The following is a 24,857-nucleotide window of genomic DNA, read 5'->3' on the forward strand; positions in this document are numbered from 1 at the left end:
CAAGAGCAGGAATGGTTTAATTGGGGATGATCCTTCCTTGAGCATGGCGTTGGACTAGATGACCTCATGAGGTCTTTTCCAGCCCTACTTTCCTACAGTCCTATGATCATAGAGAGACATACCTTCACATGACAGAGTTGAACAAGATGGTGATTTGGAGCAGGCAGGCTCCTTGCCTCTTAGACTTTTCCTGGACATGGTTACAGCAAGACACCAATCCTTTTTCACTGCCAATTTGAGACTCAGGATTCTGACTTGCAAGGTATCATTATCTAAGTGCAGGACTCTTTAATGTTGTCCCTTCACAAAATCATTGTCACTGAGAAATTTTGGCTGCCAAGGGTTTCCAGTGAGTAAGTAACTGTGAATTGTCCTGTCCTGGCTGAGAATGTTATCAGTTGCCATTCTGTCTCCTGCCTTTTCTCCACGAGATGGCAGACGAACAACAAAAACAGAGTGACTTTGCTTCCTTCATCCGGACCAATCAAGCTGATCGATCCACTTGAGTTTTTGGCAGGGAGCTGCAACTAAGAAGCCATTTGTTTAGTGGACCGTGTGACCCTAGCTTCTGCCAGTTAGCTAATTTGGGGGAAGTCCCTTCTGCTGGAGAATTTTCTAAGGGTCTCTGGGGGTTCTAAAACACTTCCGTTTCATGTAACTAGATATATAGATAAGGCCATTTGAAGAGGATTGAAGCTGGAGATTGCTATTGTATAAATGGTTCTTCTTTTCTAGGAACTACTTATACAGTGCCTATGAAAATTACTGATAATATACTCACTTCCTAGACCTAGGTTTTACATCAGTAAACCTAATTAAAATCAGTATTATCCACCTCCTACTAATACCAAATCCTTCCAAATGCTTCTTTACTCCCCATCCTCTGGCAAAATCCTGAGCAAAGGGATGGTTCTGACCTCATCCTTTGGAGCACAAAGTGTATGAAGCCCCTGGATCTAGGACCTTTCCTAGAGAACACCCTTTCCTTCCAAACCCTAGTCAGATGACTTCTACAGGGTAGGGAAACTAAATCATTCCAGAGCGAGGGAGAGTCTTCACTACAACTTAGTCACCCTAACTAAAATGGAAGGTGTGAAACATGGCCCGATTAGCAAGAATGAGACAGTTCTGCTCTCCTGCACGGTGTAGCTGAACTAGTGGAGAAGACAGCCTAGCCTTCGCCTTGACCCTGGCAGAGTAGTGTAGCCACAGGTCTGTACCACAGCCAGTCAGACTGAGTTGGGCACTGGTCTTCACGCAGGCTGTCCATTTACCACCCGTCTGAAAAGATGGCTACAAACCTGTGATATCTGGTGGCCAAAGTCAAAACACTGTTCCCAGCACCCTGCTAGGTAAGCAGCAGAAATGTATAAGCTTTTGTGGTTGACGACCTGCTTCACCAATAGCATCTGACAAAGTAGGCTGTCCTCCACAAAAGCTTATGATTTGTGAAAGAGCTACTGTAGTCTCCAAGGTGCCACCCTGCCCTGCCTTCTGCCTGTTAATGGTTTGGGTGAGTAGGATGTGGCCCAAAGCAATCTGAACTGTCTTCTAATAATGTGTTTACATGGTAAAAAGTGCTGTGGTGTCACTTCCTGCTGATGATGCAGGGTATGGTATAGCAGAGAGTGGCATGAAAAAGAGCAGCGCATAGAGAAGAAAACTGGTCTTTTGTAATAAATACAGATGAATGCAAAATGGCTGGGCCAATGACGGAAATAGGGACAGAAATCAATGAAAACAAGATCTAAAGGGATGGAGTGAAACACTCCTTTACTTAGTGGTTTATTATAGTTGCCTGCATTGCCATGGGATTCAATCTCTGGTTTAGCGTATGTGACCCTCAGAACTCAGTTACTGCTGGCGTCGTGTTGCGTTATTGACTGTAGTGCCACCTCTTCCCACAGAGAGCTGCATCCCTTCCTCCAGGCAGTTTGCATCCGATTGTAATAGCTCTCTCCTGATATGCTTTAATGTTTTTGTAGGGTAAATCGATGGCTGATGTGCTGTAGTCCTAGATGCTCTTATGAAAAACAAATGTGTCATCCTGGTTTCACTGCTTTTGTTAGAGGTCCGCTTCCATTTGCTTGAGAAATTATATCTAGGGTTCCAGCCTGTACGTGTCTAAACTACAGAAGTTGTACTGCTTTAACTGTACCAAAAGAAGTAAAAGGATGTAACTGCCATCTTACAGCCAGAGCTATACTGGGATAGCTTAATCTTGCTGGGGAGGGAAATGTGCTATACTGGTGTAAGGCACCTTGATACCTATTTGAATTGCTTCCAAACTGGGAATTTGTATCTTTGTATTGGTGAGAAAAAAATCACGTTTATAATCAAAACCCTTACTGTTATGCTAGGCTCTACGGGATGAGTTATTTTGCAGGTAGCGTTAATGTTATCAGTCAGGTGTTCGTTTCAGCAGGAGGAGTCTGCATCCAAATTCCTGTATTGCTCTACTTTGTTATGTGTGCTTCCTATGTGATGGGTGATAGGCTAGAACAGGTTTCCACTTCCAGGCAGGTGGATCTATTTATGCAGCAGAAGTTTCTCTTACATTTATTACTCAGATTTTGTGAGCCCAGCCTGAGCCAGACTGGGTGCTGGCCACCTCCAGGCACTCTTGCTCCCCCCAGCAGTACTGTATCTATGTTAGCATCAGCGCACACAGCTGTATGTCACCTTACCTTGATGCATCCTTGCTTTGCCAAACTTAAATGAGCCTGGAAAGAGATTTTTCTCTCAGATAAGTGTAAAGACCTAGCTACATTTTCGGTTACAAAGTCACAGTCTCTTTTTATCCTAGCTTTTCAGGTATACTCCCTCACTTTTAACTAATTTCTTTTGAACAATAATTTTTATTCTAGATCAAATGGGGGGGGTTTTAAACAGGAAAAACTCCATCTAATGCTAGTAGAGATATGGTTTCCTGGTGGCGTTAGCATTGAGGCGATTGTCCTGATTATGAAAACTACTTCTGCATCAGTTGGGTGAGGAAGAGTTTATAGTTTGTGAGTGATTTAAAGGGCAAGTGCTATAGCATCTCTTATCGATGCACCTATGTATTAAACAGTAAAATAAACAAAGTGTTTTGCTGTGTCTTGCAGGAGGAAAACTGTGAGCCAGCCACGCTGGACCTTAGTATATTAATTGTGTGACTGGAGTTTAAACTCAGAAGAGGCGGCAAACAGGAAACCGCAGGGTGTTTTCCAGTCAGGCATGAGATAGAGCAAGCAGCAGAATGCAGTCGAAACACCCAATTGATCTGACCCTTGGGCTCGGGTGAGATTGCAGGGCGGCTCATGTTCAGGTGGATTTTATCCAGCCTGACGTTATGGAGCCATGGGGCTAATGTCATTAACCAACAGAAACAGGCAAATCAGTGAGGAGGTTGTTCTGGCTTCCTTTTACAATGCACCATCATTAAGGATCATCTTTGAGAACTACCTTCCTCTACGCTATAAAACTAGGACTATGTGAAGAGTTGTGATGATTAGGAGCTACACCGGAGCCTCCTTGCAGATCTAAAGGCTTCTTGTAAGAATTAAGAGCACAAGCACATTCAGTTCCTGCTGTATTGTCATGCATAGAGGGTCTCCATCGTTTTCTGTATTGGATCAGAAAGAGCGTGCAATTTTTTAAATGAAAAATAAATAATGTACTTGAACAGAATTGGGAAATTTTCTATAACTAATTCTTAGAGTCTTTAAATCAATCAGGATTTTGGTGTGTTTCTGTAAAGAACCTTAATTCACCTAAAACTGACTGAACTCGGTCAGAAGTTATTGGAGTGATTTGGGTTCTGTGGCCACTGGATGGTACTGGTGATGACACTGGCTTTAAATTTTTCCTCCGAATCAAAGGTGCTAAGCAAACAAGCTGCCTCTCCTGGGGCATCTTTTCAGCAGATTTGTTTTATGTCCAACTTGGGCACAATGCAAAACAGAAATCAGACGAAACAGGGCATCTCTACTTGTGTTCCTAGAGAGACCTGAACCTTTCTTCTCTTTTTAGATTTCCTCTCAAGAGACAGGTCCCATCTCAACATGCTTTCCCATCCTCTGGACAGCAGCTGCTAAGGGACTGATTTCCTGCAGGCTAAAGGAGAGGGGGATTTTCATCCCCCCACTTTGCATCTGGATCCTCCAGCTTTGAGCGTTGAGCGGTCTGGGGTTAGTTCCTACTGACCACCCCGCTTGAGTACTTGCCCTCCCTAAAAATCCACATCCTCTGTTTCGTAACTGTAAGTTTGCAAGTAGAGTTGTGCAAGCCTTGCCTCCTCCGCCACATTTTAGAGGGCTAACCACCCTATTTCAAGAATGTTAGCCAACTTACATTTAGGCCTTATGTGAAGTACTAATTTACCTGCAGCCATATACACCTCGTTGACATTTCCACTGAACACTGGGGGCCTGGGTATCTTAGCATAGTTAGATTACAACACCAAAAATCAGCTGGGTGACAGCGATCCTAAATGGAGACCTGAATACCTGTTTGTACCTACCCAGGATTTTTTAAATGTTGGAGAAGAGCATGTCCATTTTGGAGGTGTAGAAGGCTGACCTGGGCTTTCTCTACTGTCAGGGACAGTTGCTACCTAGGCTGCACTGAGGAGGAATGAAGAGGGGTGAGAAATGGGTGTGCAGATATGACAGGGGTTGGTATGGACAGTGAGAAGAGATGCAGGCTATGGAGCCCAGGGTTCCTTAATTTCTAGAGCACAATACCAGTGCAATTAACAGTCAGATTTTCCAAGACAACAAGATGTTATTGAAAACAATGGAAGCTGGAGTTTTTGCAACTCTGATCCTATTTCTGGATGTTGAACACTCTTAAGTTCCCATTTGAGTCGCAGGAAAAGGGTATTCCTAAAACATTTTCTTCCATCAGTATTCACGATATAATGCTTGTTCATTACTCTGTGATGTTTTCTTTCAGAAGCACAACTGAAGGAGGTTGAGGAAATGCTAGAACAGGAAGGCTTGTCTGAAATAGCTCACAGCAGTCCCAGTGAACAGATTGCCTACTTACTGGTAGAAAGAACTGCATTGTTGGAGAAGTTAGAGATTGCAGATCAGAAACTGGATTCACACAGCTATGTAGATAGCTTGTGTACAGCACAGCTCCAGGTATTTGTCAGTGGCTTTTGAATTAATATCCAACCAGTTTCAAAAAAAGGCAAGTTTAAGTATATTTCCATAGGTTCTTCCATTAAAAAAAAAAAAACTTTTTACCTTCTAGAAGAAGTCTGAGAGTTCTCAAAACGAAAAGCTGTTTTCATGCTATTTTTTACCCATCCATATCTGCATTTACTTTGCTCCTGAGTTCTGGAATGGGATGATTCATGAAATTATTAGTATAAAAGGAGAAAGTAGGTTGAAGAATTTGCTGCACAAAAGAAAATCTGCATATTTTTTTACATATGGCTCTCTTGCCTTTTTACCCTTAAACCCTGGAGGGAACTAATCTGGTCCAAGTTTCCCATACTCTATTGTTAAGGATGCAGAGTGGCTGCACCCATGAGAGCCCCCACTGGGTACTGATAATCTGCATAGTGTTACGTATTTATTTACTGCAGTCCTTTAACGGGATCAGTTAATACATAACAAACAAAAAATATACATAATGCATATGCACTACAAAACATTCATAGCACAGCTTTGTACCTATGGTCCCCAGCCCCATAAAGACTTACACACATGCGTAGGCTGCTTTGCATTAGGTTAGGCAGGTTATTTGTGCAGCTTGTTATGTATCTGGGGGAAGTAAGAGGTTCATATTAAGTTTTTGAGGGGTGCAAATTGGCTAGAGCAAGGGGAAATCTCCAGCATTACTCTGGTAGGGTCATTCAAGCATATTCAGTATCAGTATATTTCTTTTTACAGAGTTGTGCCCATAGGATCTAAAAAGAAGAGACTCAGGACATCACAGGGGTAAAAAAGGCAAAGAATCTCCAGTTTCCAATAAACAGCAGAGAGTAATAGGCAAGTGAGAGCTTTTAAAGAGTCATTTGGGATCTGTCCAGATAAAAGACCCTTTTACATATAAGTCATAAATAAAGTCCTTGGCAAATCAAGATACATTAACATTTGATTGATCGATTGATTTGATTTATATGTTGTCCTTTCCAAGGAAGGCTCAGGGCAGCTTACAATAAAGGAACAGAATAACTTATAAAGGAGGAGAGCAACAAGAGAACAGAGGTGGCTGTGTGCTAGTGTTTAGAAAAGTTAGCCATGGGCCTTTGTTAGTGTTGATTTATTAATATCTCTTTGCATGCAAGGATGAGTTTGATCATATCCATCAGACCCTAGAAGATGAACTTCAGCAACAGCGTGAATCCATGCAACGTACTAAAGAGACCATGAATAAGGTAAAATGTTTATGCAAGATTTTCCTTTCTGTAGAGGAGGTGGCTCTAATTTCATACAAAGAAATGACCGTAGGAGGCAAAATGGGATGAAAATTATTTTGATAAAGAAAGTCTCATCAGTGAGTGGTAACAGTCCCCGTCTTCCAAATAAAAAACATCCACAGTCTGGGAGCCGGCGCAGGCTACAGCAGGCAGAGGTTTGCATTACCTGGCAGTCCCAGGTCTTCTGAAGCATGTGCTTCAGAAGGAGAAGTCAGTTTTCTACTGGAGCCGCATGGAAAACGCCTTTGGGGATAAGGGTGACCTGGGAGAAGAAAGGGAAAAGACAGGGAGAAAAAGATGAGGGTAAGGCAAGGGAAGATTGGGCATAAAAAAGGGAGAAGAAACAGGAGGGACCTACAAGATGATGAAAGAGAAAACAGTAAATCAAAAGAGAAACAGTAGATGAAATAGTTGAACTTTATGTGGCAGTAGGAGGAGAATGAAAATGGGAGATGGAAAGAGCGTGAAAAAGAATGGGAAATGGATAATGGAGTGGCCAGAGTGACTTGTTTGGAAAGTTTGAGCAAAAAGCGTTTTCCCCATATAAACTAAATGCGTGCTTTTATGCCCTCCTATGCAGCCTTCCAGCCAAAAGAGCGTTCTCTAAGGACCTGGTTCTCACTGCTGGCTTGTCTGCTCTTGGCACTGCCGATGCATCCTTTTCAACAAGCCAAAGGCACTGACAAGAATGCATAATCAGCTAGCCTTTTGGAACAAGCTATCAGGGGGCATGGTAACATCTCTGTCTCTTGAAATCTAGTCATGTTGTTTTTCCCTGGAAGATGCACTTAACTCTATGGCAGAAAATATTCTTGAGATAAAGTCTTTACCTTTGTATCTAATTGGGATTCATTTGGAAATCACCGGTGACTAAAATCAGCCACTAGACAGCAGCCATGACATGCACTCAAAGCACATCAGTGCGATTGCTTAAATAAGGTTTGCCTCTCAGTACTCCCACAGCAACAGGTCCTACTTGGCCACTACTGTAGTTGCTGTGAGCATTCCCATGCGTTCCTGAAAGCTGCAGCAGCACAGGTTGTAGGTGTAGATAGCATATTCCATTTTCTTTTCCCTATTACTGTTTGCGTTTCAGTCCCATAAGGAAGAGCTGGAAAAAGAGAAAGTCTTACGAGAGAGCGTAGAACGAGACTTGGATGAGGCTGCGCAGAGGCTACAAATGGCTCACGAAGAGATCCGGAGGTTGACCGATGAACTGGATGTGCAGAAAAAGGAGCAAAGCAAACTGGGTAAATTGTTTCTCTTACAGGCACATGCATCTCAACGTTATAGATGGGTGCTGGGCCTGGTCTTCAGAGCTACATTTCACCTGCCTTTTTGATTGGAGTAGTGGATGCTTAGCACCTCCAAAAACCAGGCCTGTTTGGTGTAAGCCTTGCACTTCCCAGCAAGAACAGTCTCAGAAAGGTTCTCTTAGCTCCTTCCTGGCTCTAACGTGGAACATGGCATGTGTGTCCAACACGTACCGAATGCTGTGGCATTCTGAGCAAGTCCAGCCAGCAGCTATTTGGGATACCAAAACATCAGCTGTTTTGACATGATGATGGCATATTCCTGATTGCCTCTCTCTGAATTGTGTGGAGAAAGAAGCCAGAGGGATGAACTGTTACACAGTCAGACTGGAAGCAGAGATGCACCCTGCCCATTCTCTTGTACCAGCTGCAGAATGGGTCTCTGCATCACTCTTGTTGTAGGCTGCAGATGATGCATTTCAGATTCTTCTGCTCTCACCCTTCCCAGTTGGTAAACCTTCTGCACAAGAAGCCACCTTCCCCTGAGCAGTTAATTAGTCATTAAATCATTTACACCTGGACTCTAAATGTGAAGTATGACTGAAAATTAAAAAACAAAACAAAAATGCAAATCTGGGTAAAAATGACAATGTTTTGGAAGGTTCACATTGCACCTTAAGCCTCCAGTATTTCATGTTGCATCACAGTCCTTACAGCTCCACTTGTATTTCCCCAGCAGAGCTCTGAGCTTATCAGCTGGGCTAGATAACTTGTTTGAGGTATTAAGAAAATGTAATTTGGAAAATAGTAATACACAGTTTGGCTGGAAGATACAAACAGGATGGATTAGGGAATTATAGTATCATGTGCTGATGTTACCTGGAGGCCCTGATCCTACTTTGTGATCCACGTGAAGCTGACTCCAATAGAGGTCTGTTAATTTCTGTGAGATTCCACATGGAGTATGTGTGCGGCGACTTTGTTGTAAGCCTGCGCAGATCGCATGATTGTGACCACATCAGCTGATTTTTGCACACACAGACACTCCCTCTCAGCTACGTCTCCGTTTCAATCAGCACCCAGGGTAGTCAGTTGCAAGCTAAATTTTAATCAAAGGCTTGGGAGCGTGCATGCTGAGCAGAGTTTTTCAGAGCTCCTGTGCTGACTGATTGGTAAATTTGCATCAAAGGGCATATGTCCTGCAATGTGTCACAACCTCCAGAGAATATTACATCTCCAGATCATGAGCAGAGCTGCGGTATTTGATTCCTTTCCTAGTGGAGCTTTGTGTGCATTGAACCAATGAGAAATCTATTTATGATAAGTATGCCTGGTTTTGTAATCTGCATAAATGGAAAGTAGTATTTGACTTTCCAAATTGTAATTAAAGGTTTAATGTTTGACCTGTTTCTATGCTTTGCTGGGCTTGGAGCGTTAAAATCCAGAAGAATATTAACAAGTGCCAGTAGTTTTAATAGCTTCCCTTGGTAATTGTGTATTTGGATGTCTATTGTACCCTGTTGATTTAAGAATTAAAAGCAGTGTAGAAAATCACTCATAGAAAACTAAATGAGATACCTGATTTATTTAAGTGAAATTCCACCTGGAAGCAATGTTTGCTTTTGTCTGTAGTACCTTGCAGCCTGGTGTTTGAGCTTAAGGGAAACTCTGAGATTCCTATTAGGTGCTTGTAGCCCAGTGTGTGGTTCCATGCAGGCGGCGATTATTCATAAGTGCTTAAAGGAACATGCTGCAGTCTAGTTGTGGGCTCTTTGCACTCACTCCTTTGACGTCAGTTTTCTGTCATTTCCATTTTTGAATGGAAAACTTAATGGAAAAAGTCAGAATTTTCTGCTCAGCAAAACAAGAATGGATTGTAAAGTTATTATTGGGTACATCATTGGTAAGTTATTACTTTATTATTGCCTTAGAATCTGCTTTGCGGTCAGCCTCGCAAATGACTGAGAGCTGCAAAGAAGAGCAGAATAAACTGCAAGATCGTGGTAAGTCACGTGTTAGCTAAGATGCTTACTGATGTTGTTTAAAAGCATGACTGGTTGACATTTTTTCATTTAACTCCTGTTTTCAACTAAATGAAAAGGTATGTGTTCCTTTATTTTTGTTATTATTAACTGAACTCTGATGCACAGAAAAGACCAGGGAGAGAGCAGCACTTAATTCACTGAGGCTCGTTGATGAATTTTCTGTTTCTGTGATTTCTTGGGGTTTAGAGAGGACTGAGCTTCAGAAGGCCATGGAACACAATAACAGGCTGGATAAGGAAATTCTAGCATTGCGTGATCGGGTGCGATCACTTGACTCGGAAAGAAGAGTGTTCCTGGAACTGGTAAGTCTCTGGTCTGCTGTGTCTGTGCTTAGCCTGGGAATGACCTGCCTGAAATGGCTCTAATCACACCTAATGCTTGCAGCTTCCGTGCATCTTGTTCTCTGTTTGCTTCCTGTTAATCTTTCCCTAGCTGGAATTCCATTGTTTCGTGGCTAGGATCTATTGAATGACTTTGATATTACTGGAAACATTTAGACATTCACTGTTTCTATAGACAAATTTCTAAGCCAAACTTTTTCCACATTGACTATGGGAACCATGGGCTTGATGGTTATGGGAAGTACTAGTAACCTACCGTTCCAAGTGAAGTTAGGAGTAGCTGTGAATGCTCACCACCTTTGAAAAGCAAGGGATATCCAGCTGCACACCCACAATCATGTCCCTGTATAATCTTAAATGCTTTGCTGAAGAGGGTTGGGATTGTGATGCTTAACTTTAAGCATGTGCTTAAATACTTTGCAGAACAGACACCTTAGCATTCATGTTGTCTTCCTAGGTCCGGGTTACCAGAGGAACCAGATAATTTTCTTTCAGTAGCCTGTACTCGTTGTGATTTACCAGAAAAACAAATTTTATCGCCAATGACACTACGGTTTTTTGGGGGATTGGTGATAAAGGGAGTGAGTAGTGTTGATCCGTGCAATACAACATTAAAAGCTCCCTTGCTTCTTTATGAGTTTCAGTTTACACTTAAATTTTGAGATCCATTAGCTTGCCTGTTTTTAATCCATTACTGTGTTCCCTATTGATTTTTTTTAAAAATCAAAATGCCAGGGGTTCTAAGTCAAACTTTTTAGAGAAGTCTAAATCTGTTACATCAGCACCATGACGTTTGCCAGCCAGACTCGTGAGCTTATCACAGAACAATATCACATTCATTTTTCATGGAACCAGATAAATTGGAAGTCATTATATTTACGTTCTTTAGCTCTTTAGTCCCACATCAGCCTTTCCATTATTTTGTTTCAAACCAATACCAGACACGTCCTTCCATTTAGTTTTTCTAAATATTGGCTCATTAGATTCCTTCTAGTTCTTTCAGCTTTTTCTCACTTTTCTTAGATGCAGCACAGGTAAATCTCTGTCACTCAAGAATTCTTTGGTCAACGTGTTAAAGCTCTTTGGTGCAATTTATCCAGACTGGTAGATTTAAATAGCTTTAATGTTGGTCTAATATTTTATTCTTGACACATTTTAAATATTCTTTCTTATTGGCCCTGATTCAGTAAAACAGTTAAGCCTGCATGTAAGCCATACCATATTTTCATTATTGTAAATTTTTGCAGTTTTGGGGGCTTCTGGTAAAATACTATGAAACAACTCCTACTTCTCATTCACACTTCCGTGTATGTGTGTGTGTGAGTGAGTATATACATAATTTCTGTTTGGGGTTGTAGTCTCTTTGCACAGAGTGAATGTAACTGTCATTTGATCATTTCTACCTGAGCAACTCCTAGTTTTTTGTTCAATGATCATTTTCCTTTGTGAGAATGAGGTTCAATAGTTCAATAGTGAATCACCCTTGGGGTGAATACAATACTTTTCCTTTTAGAAACTGTCATCTCACATTTGAATAAACTCCAAGGCCATTTTACTACTGGTAACATGAGCCTACAGCATAGGTCTTCCAGACTGAGGGTTGGTGTTACAAAGATTTTCTTTCTGTGCAAGATCCTATGCAACATTTTGGCTTTGTCTCCCATTCACTGTAATTACTTTTTAATTACATTTGAAAGGGGGCTGATATCTGAAGCTGAGAATCTATGACATGTCTTGCAGAACAGGGTGAAAATATAAGAGGGCTGTAAACCCCCATCACTTTTTCCCATACAATATTTGGAATATCTTTCTGAAATTCCTCCTTCTCAATTAGTCTGGTATACATTTTATGTATCTTCTAAATGAGAAATATAGGATCACATACATTATCTGTGCTTCATAAACATCAACAATTTAGACACTGTAATATTCTTGTATAAATCAAATAGAGACTGAATCTGACACAACATGTGCAATTCAGTATTGATGTGAAAATCTGCTTTTAAACCTCCCGAATTTTAGCATTTCAACTAGTCGTTTATCTTGAAATAAGTTTGATAAGATTTTAACTGTTGTTTGTCTAAGAATTTGACAATACATTTTACTTGCATATTTGAGTTTTGAGCTACTTTTGTTCCAAGCACTTGAATTAAATAAAATAAGGAAGACGTTCTGATTAAAACCCAGCTATGGGTAACGATTTGTGCTGCTTTCTTTTTGGTGATTTGCTCTGAGGCTTCCAGGGGAAGGTACAATGGTTTATTTTTATGTTTAAGGTTGATAAGCTCAAAGAGGAGATTTGTGAGTATCAAAAGAATGAGAAACCGGGACAATTATCCCCTGAAATGAATGAAGAAGCTGCGGGCTGCACAGGACAGGTAATATCAGTGACTAACTTCTGGCTTCCCACTCTAGAAATCTCTCAAAACACAGATAGTTTCTTTCTTTCTCTGTGTAAGATGTGTGGCAGGAACCAGAATATGCCACATCTATACTTTCATTCTGGTCAGGTAAAATTGATATTTTCCATTTTAAACTTGAGCGCATCTCAGAAAAATGCAGTTGCAGCACAGCTGAAGAACACATTTAAAGTTAAGCGCAAAGTCTCTGCAGTTGTAGGTTGCTGCAGCTCCATTGGCTGCACGTGCACTCCAGCTGGGAGTGCTGTAGAGGATTCGGCGTTGTATAGGGGATGGGCAAGGTGGCTGGCTTAGCCTAGTGCTTCTCAAACTTTCTACACTCAATGCACCCCTCAGAAAATGCCAGCTCTTCGCTGTCATTCATTTGTTGACTATGGAAAAATACTAGAGCAATTCTTGTGTTGCAAAGAACTCAGAAAGACCACAACAGGTCAGAATGGTTTTTAGACTATGGATTCCTCTTTAAAATCTCTGGGTTTCTCTTGTGAATCGTGTATGCATCTGCACACCTAATGGTGCTAATTTTGCATGGCACCCTTAAAAGGAGCTCATGGCACTTGGTGCTAATCACCGGCTGAGCCCATACACTATAATTGTTCTGCATTTTGTACACACTTAGTATATTCTTGGTATGAGCCCTTCCTAGGAGCTTTCTTTTATTTATGTTAATTTGTGCTGACTTATATTTATTCTGTAGATGCAGGATAAAAAGGATAAAGTGAGGGTTGAAGAAACGTTTTTTGTAGCTGAAACTGCCTCAGATCAGGAAAGCAGAGATCAGAATGATGAGACCCTTCATAAAAGGTGAGCATATTTCAGCAAAATTCAGTTTCTCAAGTTTCAACTTTTTCCCTTTTAGTTGTCGTCTTCTGTTGTCACCAGTCAGTTGTCCCTGCGTAGCTTCAGTCTAGAATGAACTAGTCTGTTTTTATGGCAAGTTTTCCCATCTTGCAATGTTAGTTTAATTGGACATTTAGCTTCGCTCATTTGTTCCTAAATCTTAAGACCTAGAAGTAACAAAGTCTTCAACTCACTCTTAGCAACAGGGTCAGGACAGGTGAATGCAACATGCTCCAGAGCTTTCTTCAGCCTGATGTAATGTGTCTTAAGGAACAAGGCTTCTTTCATTCCTTTGGAAACGGCTCCATATAATCTATCTCACACCGGAGTTTTCTCTCTGATTCAGCGTCTAAAATTTCCTTCTGCCTCCCCAAATCATAATGCTTCTCTTTTTATTTTTGGTTTGTTTTTTGCGTTTTTTGCTGGCATATCGTGTTGCCAGATCATATCAAGGGGTTTGGTTTTGGAGTAAAATTCCAGATTGGGTCAAAGTTAGGGTTACTGTAGTCCAGATTTGAAGTCACTCAGGACAGACAAGACCAATCTCTAAAGTTTATAAATGCTTTTGAGGAATCTTTGTGTTTTCCATGGTAGTCTCCTCAACCCCAGTGCGGGGAGCTGGTTTCTGCCAGGGTGCACGAAGGATGGCTTTTTTCCTCTGACTGATTGTGTTTATGTGATACCGTGGTGACAGTTTGTGATTGATGTATAGGTGCCAAGAGGTGATCAAAGACATCGAAAGCAAGAATTCTCAGCTCCTGAACAAGTTAGAGAAGGTGAAGCGGGAGCACGAGGACTTGATTGAGCGTAATGAAGAATTAGAGGCAATTCTGGGAGAGACTCAGAACCAAACCAAAGAAGAGAGGGAGCATTTTGAGTTTGAAATTGAAGGACTTCACATGAAAGTAAGTCAGAAATTAAATAACCTCTTTTAGCTTTGTCTATTTTTTCATTCTACAAATTGCAAACTAAAATAAAATTATAAGAGAAAAAAAAGCTACACAGTGCTGTGCTCTTTGGCTTTGTAGAAATACCACTAGCAAAATCCACCACACCTTAAACTCTGAAAGAAGAGAAGAAAAAGTCAAGCAGCTATTAAATGGCCCTTCTTATAAGGTAGCAATGATTCGCCTGTGAGTTTGGCAGTGTTGTTTCTCTTAGGGTCAGAAGTCACTTGAAATTGTTTCCCCTAACACTGAGAACAAACATTCAGCCATGTGTCTCAGTTCTCTTATATGGGAAATGAGCTTCATATTCATGCTGTGCCTTTGTGCAGCACTTACTCATGTTTAGATCTCAAAGTAGCCCCCATTTAGAGACAGCATCTCTGGTGTGTGGATTTGAAATGTTTTATTTAGGTTGGGCACTGTGGTCGAATGGGAAGGCAAGCCTCCACCACATAGGAGGTCTGGGCTGTGCTTTCAGCTCTGTTACAAACATCTTCAATCATCTGAGTGCCCACAACCTGATTATCAAGCATGGATAGCTTTCAAATCCAGAGTAACCATTTGTGGGAACTCCAGTGCTCAGGACCACAGAAGATCATCTCATGTAATGCAGATTGTCTAAACACATGTTGAATTAACAATGCAGCCTTTAAAAGCAACAAAGGGGTTTTCCTTGGCAGTTCCCGAACCTAATCCCTGCTGGGGACTTTCAGCACAGCACAGGGACATCTAGCGGTTACAGTACATAATTGCAAGCACATTTCCCATCTGCATTTCAGTTTATGACTTCATCTCATCACTTAAAACAGTCAGAGGAATTTGCAGGGCCTCAACAGCTCTTGGGACTTGGCCCCAGATCAGCAAAGTTACACTGCACAACGATGAATGTTGTACAAGTGTGATGTGTGGAAGAATTACAAAAGGTGCCAGATGGTTGAGTGCTCAGTTGCATGAATGTATCTTATTTTGTGGAAACTGCACATGTTTTGGGGATAGTCATCCTTGATGCCATTCCATTGACTCTGTCCTAGCTTTTTTTAAATGCACCCACTCTGTATTTTCATGTATAAAAAGACTGGTCTTGTGAGCTGAGATCAGTTGGGCTGTTGGAGATATAAAATCCAGTAAAACTTTTCATACAAAGGGCACTGACATCAGGGAGGTGCACATGTTCTCATACTTGAGCTGACAGTGGGGTTTGAACCAAGAGGCTGGAGTGCCTGACCTAGGTCTGGGATTTTCATAAGGGCTTGGGGGACCTGGTTCCTCAGCTTGCATTGGAAGTTATAGAGAGAAGTTATGGAGGAAGAATCCTACTTACCTTAAGCCCTTTGACAATTGTAGCCTAAAGCAATAATTATTATGTCCAGGAACTACCCCTGTGCTGGGAGATTCCCCAGATTGATGTTCAAGGTCGTAATCCAGCAAAGCACTCAGTCTTTTGGCATGTGAGATCCCTCTGAACTCAGTGTAGCTACTTGCATTCTTGAGTTAAGCACAGAGTTAAATGTTTTGCTGGATCAGGTCCAGAGTACTCAATGCTTTGCAAAACCAAGCTCTGAGCCAGCTTCATGGTCCCTTTGTGCTGTTGGAGAGGCTAGAAGGGGCTGTGGATCGAATCCAACCTCGGCCTGGGCAGCAGCTGTGTTCTGCACGGCATCTCGTGGAGGAGGGGAGAGCACCATTGGCTGAACATTTTAACACTTCCCAAAGGCAAGCGTCATTTGGGTGGGGGAAGTAGAAACCTCCCCATGTTACAGATCTGGGAGGCCTCTATAACACTGAGGGGGTGGGTGGTTTCCCCAGCTGCTTCTCTTTTGGGATCAGCAAGAAGAAGGCCCACAAACTATAAGGGTGTTTAATTTTAAGCAGATGTCTGGATCTCTTTCCTGAATTCCTCCAGAGATCTTTGTTGTGGAACTGGGTTCTTTCTCTTTTACTGTTTGGTCTTGAGCTGCTAATTCACCCTTTTGGGCAGCATCCATCGCTTGTACTGGAGTTTGCCTGGCCCACACAGCTATCAGTACAGTATTTGCTTCCAGCTCCTTTGTTTACTGACTTGATGCTTCTATAATAAATGTTTTCATGATTCAAATGGCAAATTTATGGAATTTCTTTTAACTTGTAATTTGTGTGTGTTGAGATCACAAGTTTAGAGGAAGAGTTACTCGAGATGCAGAAGAATAAAACTGAAGGCAGTGTGCGAGATCAAGAAAGAGCTACAAAAGTGCAGGATTTCCAAGAGGTAAGAGACCTTAATTGAAAAACAAACTCTTCCATATAAAAAGTTGAGTAGATTAGTTTCTATTACATGGGATTGTTTAGTTTTTATGGGAGGGCCCAGTCCATCAGCCCATACGTAGGGGACAGGTGTCTTTGAAGAGAGAAGCTTAACTTGCCAGTAATTCTCCATTTGGACGATCTCTGCATACATCCACTCTTGGGATTTCCTTGTTCTCAGCACCACAAGAAACATGTGGAAAGCACCATCCATCTGGCTCCAGGGATTTGAATGTGCAAAAGATGGAATTCATCTTTCTGTGAAGGGCATTAGTGAGACTAGAGTAGCGCTTGTGCCTTGTGCTCGTTCTTTGCACAGTCCGAGTATCAGCCAGAGTGGTATTTAAGAGACTACAGTCACAGTTTTCCTGAGTGCCTGTCTTAAGCTGCAGAGTTACAGTCTGTGGCGCCCCATTGGCATACTCCCCCCTTTTGCATACAGTACTGGAAACTTGCACTATTTTGTCACATACCTTTGAATATTTCATACTTTTCTAGAGTCTCATCTCCTGGAGGTGCATGATGGTGTGTGAAACTTTGTTTACAATTTAGTACAAAAAATAAATTTCTAGCCTTTCCAATTGTGGAGAAAAGCTGGAAAATGTCATCCCTGAAGGCTTCAACATCAGAAAGCAATTCAAAAGAGCCCCAGAGCTGGTATTTTTATTTAATCTAATGGTTTTGGGGGCCTAACGTAGGAGTTCTGAACGCTCGGCATTAGCAGCCCTGGGCAGATTTAGATAATGCTTCCACCTGCGGCCACCTCATGACCAATGGCCTGCCAAAACCCCTCACCTTCCAGTAAGCTTAGGCCTTGTTTAAATTACTCAGCTTCTGCTGGCGAAACATGGAGTTCACCTACACTCAGAGCTCCTCTGTGGTGGAGAGGTGGCAGAGTGACGCCACCTCTCCCGAACTTGTGCCACTCTCTGGCACCTGGCAGGAGGCACATGTAGACATTCCTGCAGCTTCTGCTTGCTGCTGTAATCCCGTCAGCAGATGGGGACTTCCCAGGGATGCACTTTGATCTTTGTCAGCACAGTTATGGAGTGGAGCCATGCACAGATACCAGAAGTACATGGATGTGCGCACACAGTGGCCACTTGGCCGTCTGTCTGCCACCAGCACTTCTAGTAACAAAAACAGGTAAGTTGTAGACAAGGCCTTCTTCCTTTGGATCTTTCTTTAAGCTGTCACGCTGGCTGGAAAGGTGTTGTTATTACAACAGTATATTGGTTTAGGGATAAGCAGTTCCCTCTGATGTTCCTCGGCAAGTTGTTTGATATTCAGTGCATATAGTAATTAGATATCCACGTCTTTGTGAATCCTGGCTGTAGTCCTTCTTGAGTCTGATGGGCTGTTGGTGAGACTCAGAACTTCTCTCCATACAGGTGCTGAAAGGTCATCAGGAGACGGTTGAAGTACTTGAAAGTAAGTTGTCAGAGGAGAGAGATTGGAGAAAGCAACTTGCAGCTGACCTTGAAATGACACAGAAAGCGCTGAAGGCTGAAAAAAAGGTATCGTGTGGTCATGTGTATTAGTTCTGGTGTGAAGCTGTTTTCTTGGGGTTTATGTATTAATGAGGAAATAGACTCTGTCTGCATAAGTAGCATTTTTGGCTATTTAGACACACAGAGTAAAATAAAATCCTACCTCTTGTGTGTGAATACTACCAAACGCATAGCTAGGCTATCTAGGAAAACATGTACATGAAGAGGAGATTATGTCCTGGAAAACAGTGATGTTGAAAAGGCCTTGTGGTTATTTTTAGATACCCTGGTAAAAGAAGTCGCATGATCTTTGGCTGCATAAATGGCAGTTTTGAGTAGGACTAGAGCAACAGTATGATCTGTGTTCACAGCATGGCTGAGACCATTACTGAAATACCGTACCACCATAACATTGAGATTGTAAGGGAGGTTGAAAGATTGGAAGAGATGTAAGAATGATTCAAGGTGTGTGGCTACATGCCTTACATGAAAAGCTGTTTAGCTTGGAGTTTATATACAGTAGAAAAGCCCCTGCTGCCATAGCTATGTTGATAGAGCCCATCAGCAGGGACACAGCATATGACAGCAGAAGGAGTTTTCCTGCAGATGCAGTTAAACCACCTCCCCAGCACGGTCAACACCCATAGGGGCCACGCAAAGCATATTACTTACTGTCGGAGCACCGGAGTTTACCTTTTTGTGGAATGCGCCTTATTTCGTGCATGTAACACCCACCTACAGTCACGATTTGAGACTTTTTCAGCTTAATTTTTGTCAGGGTACTTATAGAACAGAGTGGCTGTCTGAGAGTTCAGGCAATATCTTTTTTTCTTTTAAATTGAAAGAGTAACTACATAAATGACAAGTGGTGATGTTAGCTAATAAAGTACAAAGTCCTGGTCACAATCTTTAGAAGTTTCTTTCCTTGAAAAAACATCATTGAACAGCAAAACAGAGAAACAGCTCTCGGGTAACAGAGGCATGCTTCTTCCACTAACTCCTTTGTCTTAATTCAGGAATTACATAACTCAAAGGCAGAGCTTGTGAATCTTTATAATGAGCTCCAGAGTCTCCAAGATGCAGCAAAAGAAAGAGATGTCCTTAATGTAGCCCGTGAGAAACTACAGATGGAAAATACTTTACTGGAAACAAAGGTAAGAATGTAGTGAGATCAGTATTGTTTCAGTATCTGACAGACAAAATCCAACAATCTACATGACTCAAACATAAAGGAGCTTTATATGGATAACAGGACTATCCAGAGAGAGGTGGTTAGCTTTGGTAGTGTGAAGTCAGAGTTGTGAAGGTTAACACTGTTATAAATTTGGAAATAAATATGAAGGTACACGCTTCAAGGCTTAAGCCAGTTGCCACTAGAGATGAGCAGATTTCTCATACCTTCCTCTGAGGCATCTGCTTCTGGTAGATGGCAGCGATAGGATGCTGGACTTTGCAGATCTTGGCATTTATTAATCTGTAATATTCTGAGAACTGCAGAGAGGCAACAGCAACATTAATACAAATAAATAAACGCAATTTTATGGCTGCACCTCTGGCATTTATATAAAACTGCCTACTGATTCCCCGCTCCCTGGAGAGGAATCGTGTGCAAACGCTAAAGAAGCAGGAGAGTTTAGGATAATTTAAACGTTAAACATTGGTGCCTGCACAGTTGGATGGGTAAAAAACTGGCTGATGGGGCGCACCCAGAGAGTAGTGGTGGACGGGTTGTACTCAACCTGGCGAGATGTGAGCAGTGGGGTCCCCCAGGCCTCGGTACTCGGGCCCGCACTGTTTAACATCTTCATCAGCAACTTGGACAAGGGGGTGGAAAGCACGCTGTCCAAGTTTCCTGATGACACTAAGATGTGGGACGAGTTGGACACACTTGAAGGGAGAGAGAGGCTGCAACTAGATTTAGACAGACCACAAAAGTGGGCAGGCGAGAATAGGATGGGGTTCAACGCAGACAAATGCAGGGTGCTGCACCTTGGGAGCAGGAACACACAGCATACATACAGGCTGGGGAGTTCCCCTCTTGAAAGCACAGAGGCAGAACGGGATCTTGGAGTCATTATCGACTCCAAGGTGAACATGAGCCGCCAATGCCAGACCGCAGCCAGCAAGGCCAGCCATACCTTGTCGTGCATCCAAAGGTGCATCTCAAGCTGGTCCAGAGAGGTGATACTCCCCCTCTATGCGACTTTGGTCAGGCCGCAGTTGGAGTACTGCGTCCAGTACTGGGCACCGCGCTTCAGAAGGGATGTGGCAGCCCTGAGAGAGGCAGGCCTTGGGGAGAGGGCAGCAGGACAGGCCCTATGAGGAGAGACTGAGGGACCTGAACCTGTTCAGCCTCGGCAAGAGGAGGCTGAGGGGGGACCTGGTGGCTGCCTACAAGCTCATCAGGGGGGATCAACAGCAAATAGGCAGAGCCCTTTTCTCCCCAGCACCACCTGGGGTGACGAGGAACAATGGTCATAAGCTGATGGAGAACAGGTTTGGTTAGAGATCAGAAGGCAATATTTTACAGTTAGGGTGGCCAAAATCTGCAACCAGCTTCCCAGGGAAGTGGTCCTCGCCCCTACCTTGGGCAAATTCAAGAGGAGGTTGGATGATCACCTGTCTGGGGTGTTGTGAACCCAGCACTCATTCCTGCCTGTGGCAGGGGGTCAGGCTAGATGATCTGTTCAGGTCCCTCCTGACCCTAGCTACTAGGAAACTATGAATTATACTGTAGATTTACAAACCTCCTTTAGCTGGAGTCGCTGAGTCTCTTGAAGGAGTTCTGTGAGATCACAGCAAATCAATCTCATGATAGTTACATTTCTGCCCAAACAGGTGTCGGAGCTTTCACAAGAATGTGAACAATTAAACAAGCTTGTTCTGGAACAGAAAACAACAGATGAGAGTTTTAGCGCAAATGAAACAACATGTAAAGAGCTGATGTGTAAAGCAAAAATATTGGAAGAACAGATCCAAAACCTGGGGGACGAGAGACAACAGTTATGGTAAATCTGGCAAAACTTAACGGTGCCTTCTGTATTTTTGCCTCCTATCTTCACTGTTTAACTTAGAAATGCACAGTCTTTTAAAGACCGCAGCAGCGCTGCTGCTTAGAACGTGCAGGCCTTCGAGATGGGCAGGTGCCTTGTTTTCTTCTGTTCCAGCCAGAATATTCAGCTGGCTGCCAGTGCAGACTTTGGCAAAGTAAACCCAGTTTTTTTCTCATTCAAACCGGTGTAAGTCTGGTTTTACACAATGCTTTGTGTGTAGTTATTCCAGATTAACCCCTGTGCAAATGAGAGATGAATCTGGCTCCGTGGGAACAATTTTATTATGATTTCTTTTACTGCAGCACCTAAAATCCTCATTCAGGGATAGAACCCTGTTGTGCTAGGTGCTGTAGAAATTCCAAACAAAAAGATGGTTCCTGCTATCAATGGCTTACAGACTCATTTTAAGATAAGACTTTTAGTTTTCTTTTTACTGCTCACCCTTGCAAACTTCTACCAAATAAGCTAACTCAGCTATAAATCTCACCTTTCGTTCCTGTGCGTGAGCTCTGTGTGTGAACTGCACTGAAATTAGAGCACCCACACACTTGCACTAGCGTAACAAGTGTGAGTTAAAACCAGTGTAGTTATTTCAGTCTCAGTTTGTACGTAGACTGACTCACAGGTAAAACAAATTCCTGCCAGGTGAAACTTCCCCTTTGCAGAACCATTAATACAAGGTCTGTACATCACCTAAACACTTCAGTGAAGCTCTTGTGATGCATGAGTGTTTTGCTGGCTCTTGACATGGTGGTGTATTTCATCCTTTGTGGGTTATTTGACTTAGATTTTTTGTCATTTTTCGTCCAGTGCCGAGTTATTAGGGAGCAACAAGAAAATGGAGGAGTTAGAAAAGCAGGTGAAGGGAAGCAATGAAGAAAAACAGCTATTATGGGAAGAAAATGCTCAGTTAAGGCAAGACATTCTGGCTGCAAGAGAGCAACTGAACACCAGAAGTGAAGAGTCTGTAGAGAGCACACAAGAGAGAAGTCATGGAGGGAACTGGCCTCTCAGACCAAAGTGCCCTGAAGACAGTCCAGAGGGGATTATCAAGCAGGTACGAAAGCTTCAAAGAGCAAATATCACTTCTATGTCCTGTGTGATTTCTTTGTTTAACTAGTTTAGGAGGAAACGGAATAACAAACTGAATGCAGACACGGCCTTTATGTACTGATGCATTACGTAAGGGGACAAAGATTTTCTAGTTTTCTGGGAGAGAAACCCCTAATAAGGTGATGTATCAGTCTCATTGACCCATCTTCTTGCAGGAAGAGACCTCTTTTCCATTTGGTATTGATTTGGATAAACTAAATAGATTGAGGGGTTTTTTTAGTCTCTCACTGTAAAGTTTTAGGATGGAGCTTGATCAGTTAATGATCCTGTTCATGAACAGGATTGTATGGTGTGGATTGCCAGCAAATCCAGGGGACTGGGCTTGGTGACATTGTGTCCTTCCAGTCCAGTGCATATATTCCTGTGCCATTGCTCAGATTTTATTTATTCCTTCTTTATTTATTCCTGATATACTTTAAAAACTCACTCTTAATTAATCATACTGACTAAGACTTTTTCACTGATGCTTTTGACTGCCCTATTCTCTTGTCTGCATTTCCTAACTGCTGGTTTGTACTCATAGTTACCAGCTTTTCCATTTTTCTGTTTGTTAATGGATTGGGGGGATCGTCTGTTTTTTGTTCTGTCTGTATTTCCTCTTAAACAGGATTTTTTTTTAAACAAATAATTCTCCTTTGTGCTAACCTGCCCTCCCTTGTTATGTATTTTTCCTAATTAATATAGTATCTGTCTGGAGAGAGATTCTTGCAGCAGCATCAAGAGGAGATGCAGCAACTGAGACAGGACTTCCACAGAGTTCAGAATTTGTGCAGCTCTGCTGAGAAGGAGCTGAGATACGAAAGGGAGAAAAACTTGGACATAAAGAAGCATAACACCTTGCTCCAACAGGAACTCGCCAAGGTACTGGCACTAACTGCTACAGTGCTAATGGCTCCGAGGTCATTCTCACTTGGAGGCATACGAAAGCTTATTCCAAACTCAGAGGAGAAGGGCCAAATGCAAATTTGCTCATTTTGTGGATTACTATGCCAGATTCTCATTTATACGAAGGCCTGTTTACTTCGCTCAGGCAAGTCGGTGAGAATCAGGCCTCGCAGAATTTAGCACAATATTTGGGATTAGAAATCAGGATTTATTCTTCGAAATTTGCTTGGTCCGTACTCGTAGGGACATAATGTCCAGTATGTGAGTCCTGGAGACTGTTTGAAGACCAGAGATTGCACCCAGTATACCTGCAGGGCTTAAGTCTTGTGAGCCATGAGACGTCTTGGATGCTGACCCCATGGCAGGCTATGCCTAGCCTCGTACACGTGCATTTATCTGACCAGACGTCAGCTTGTGCCATTCATTTGCATATTTTCCCACTCCATTATTTCATTATTGTTTCTTCAAAGATTTGTGTTAAACCTGTGGAAGCCCAGCTCTGGAGGAATGTGCTCCCGCTGGGAATGGGTGCGGCGAGTGCTGGCTCAGCACAAATAAGTGTTTGCTCGTTTGTTTTATTTTTTGCTATTCTGGGTTGTCCAGCAACCCCACCACCATTTCTCCATTCATCACATGTTAGCTGAAGCACGTGTAGGCAAGGAAGTGAGGGCTGAATTCTGCTGTCTTCTTTCCTGTCCAATTTAGGTTAAAGCTGAACTGAGACAAGCCCAGCTGAAGTTGTCTGACTCGACCAAAACGTGCTCTTCTCTCACAGTGCAGTGGGAGCACAGCCAGCAGAAGTTCAGGGAGCTTGAACTCGAGGTGCTGAAGCACTCTCAAACCTCTAAGCAGCAGAGCATCCTGCAGGAGAAGCTTGCGCTGGAGAAATCTAGAGCTACTGACATGGAGAAAAAGGTAAACCCACAACCTAGCCTGTGTTCACGTTGTGTCAACCCTCAACAGCCATATGCTGCAGCACTTCCAAATGATACCTGCAGTTTGGGCTTTAGGACTTGGATGTGTGTTTTGGTAGTTTTTGCTGATCTGTTTTGCCCAGGGGTTGTTACTGAATGTTCAGTTGTTACACAATTACAGTCAGTATGCAAATGTGAAAAATAAGGCCTTGCATCTGAAATTCAGAAGATCTGAATGAACTGAAATTTAAACTAGAGTAAGTCTTGAGGAAAAAAATTGCAAATCCTTCCATCTGAGTGAGGAAAGTGAATTTTCCCTTCCCACTCCACAGTATTAGGCTATTTTTGCTGCATTCCCTCACCCCACAAAAAAGTCACTTTGGAAGAGATCAACCCTGAGCATTTGAGCCTGAAGGATGAAGAATATAAAGCATCTGACAAGCAGGGATGCCTGTACATGAGCACAGAGGCTGCTCTGACGTGCTGTAATTACAGCGCATCAGAGCAGACTCGATTAATCGAATCTGCTGGAGCATGGCAGTTACTGTGCTCCAGCAGCCTCCTGCATCTCGTGTATAAGCATCCCCATGCTTCAAAATGGCAGTGGGGGCACTTGGACTAAAGTTCAGTGAACGATCTTTAGCTCAAGCGCCTCCCCACTATCATTTTGAAGCATGGGGATGCTGATGCACAAGACGCTGTGGTGCTTTAATTAGAGTGCTCCCCCCCTGGAGCATGTGTAAAAGTGCCCAAGGATTTAAAATGGAGCTGTTGGGGACTCTTGCCTGCAGGCACTGCCAGCTCTCCAGGACTGTGGCCTTTCAGGAGTTCTCTCTCACCCCTACTCACTTCCAGAGAATC

At 42.6% G+C, this 24,857-nt stretch overlaps 1 protein-coding gene across 4 annotated transcripts in view; it reads left to right on the top strand.

Moving 5' to 3' along the window:
* Positions 1 to 24,857, top strand: part of CCDC30 (coiled-coil domain containing 30) — a 38,156-nt gene that overhangs the window by 3,093 nt on the left and 10,206 nt on the right. For 2 of the 4 annotated variants that reach the window (XM_059716943.1, XM_059716944.1), the window contains exons 4-18: positions 4,939 to 5,129; positions 6,284 to 6,373; positions 7,512 to 7,665; positions 9,600 to 9,671; positions 9,900 to 10,015; positions 12,331 to 12,432; positions 13,172 to 13,278; positions 14,027 to 14,219; positions 16,405 to 16,506; positions 17,933 to 18,058; positions 19,048 to 19,185; positions 20,870 to 21,039; positions 21,895 to 22,141; positions 22,882 to 23,058; positions 23,788 to 23,997. In XM_059716943.1, the coding sequence (XP_059572926.1) occupies positions 4,939 to 5,129; positions 6,284 to 6,373; positions 7,512 to 7,665; positions 9,600 to 9,671; positions 9,900 to 10,015; positions 12,331 to 12,432; positions 13,172 to 13,278; positions 14,027 to 14,219; positions 16,405 to 16,506; positions 17,933 to 18,058; positions 19,048 to 19,185; positions 20,870 to 21,039; positions 21,895 to 22,141; positions 22,882 to 23,058; positions 23,788 to 23,997 (2,195 nt within the window). Of the gene's footprint in view, positions 1 to 4,938; positions 5,130 to 5,885; positions 5,985 to 6,283; positions 6,374 to 7,511; positions 7,666 to 9,599; positions 9,672 to 9,899; positions 10,016 to 12,330; positions 12,433 to 13,171; positions 13,279 to 14,026; positions 14,220 to 16,404; positions 16,507 to 17,932; positions 18,059 to 19,047; positions 19,186 to 20,869; positions 21,040 to 21,894; positions 22,142 to 22,881; positions 23,059 to 23,787; positions 23,998 to 24,857 lie in introns of those variants that run through there. The other 2 variants (XM_059716946.1, XM_059716945.1) reach the window with 2 other exon arrangements.

Source organism: Alligator mississippiensis, chromosome 13, assembly GCF_030867095.1.
Source record: "Alligator mississippiensis isolate rAllMis1 chromosome 13, rAllMis1, whole genome shotgun sequence".
Taxonomy (NCBI): domain Eukaryota; kingdom Metazoa; phylum Chordata; order Crocodylia; family Alligatoridae; genus Alligator; species Alligator mississippiensis.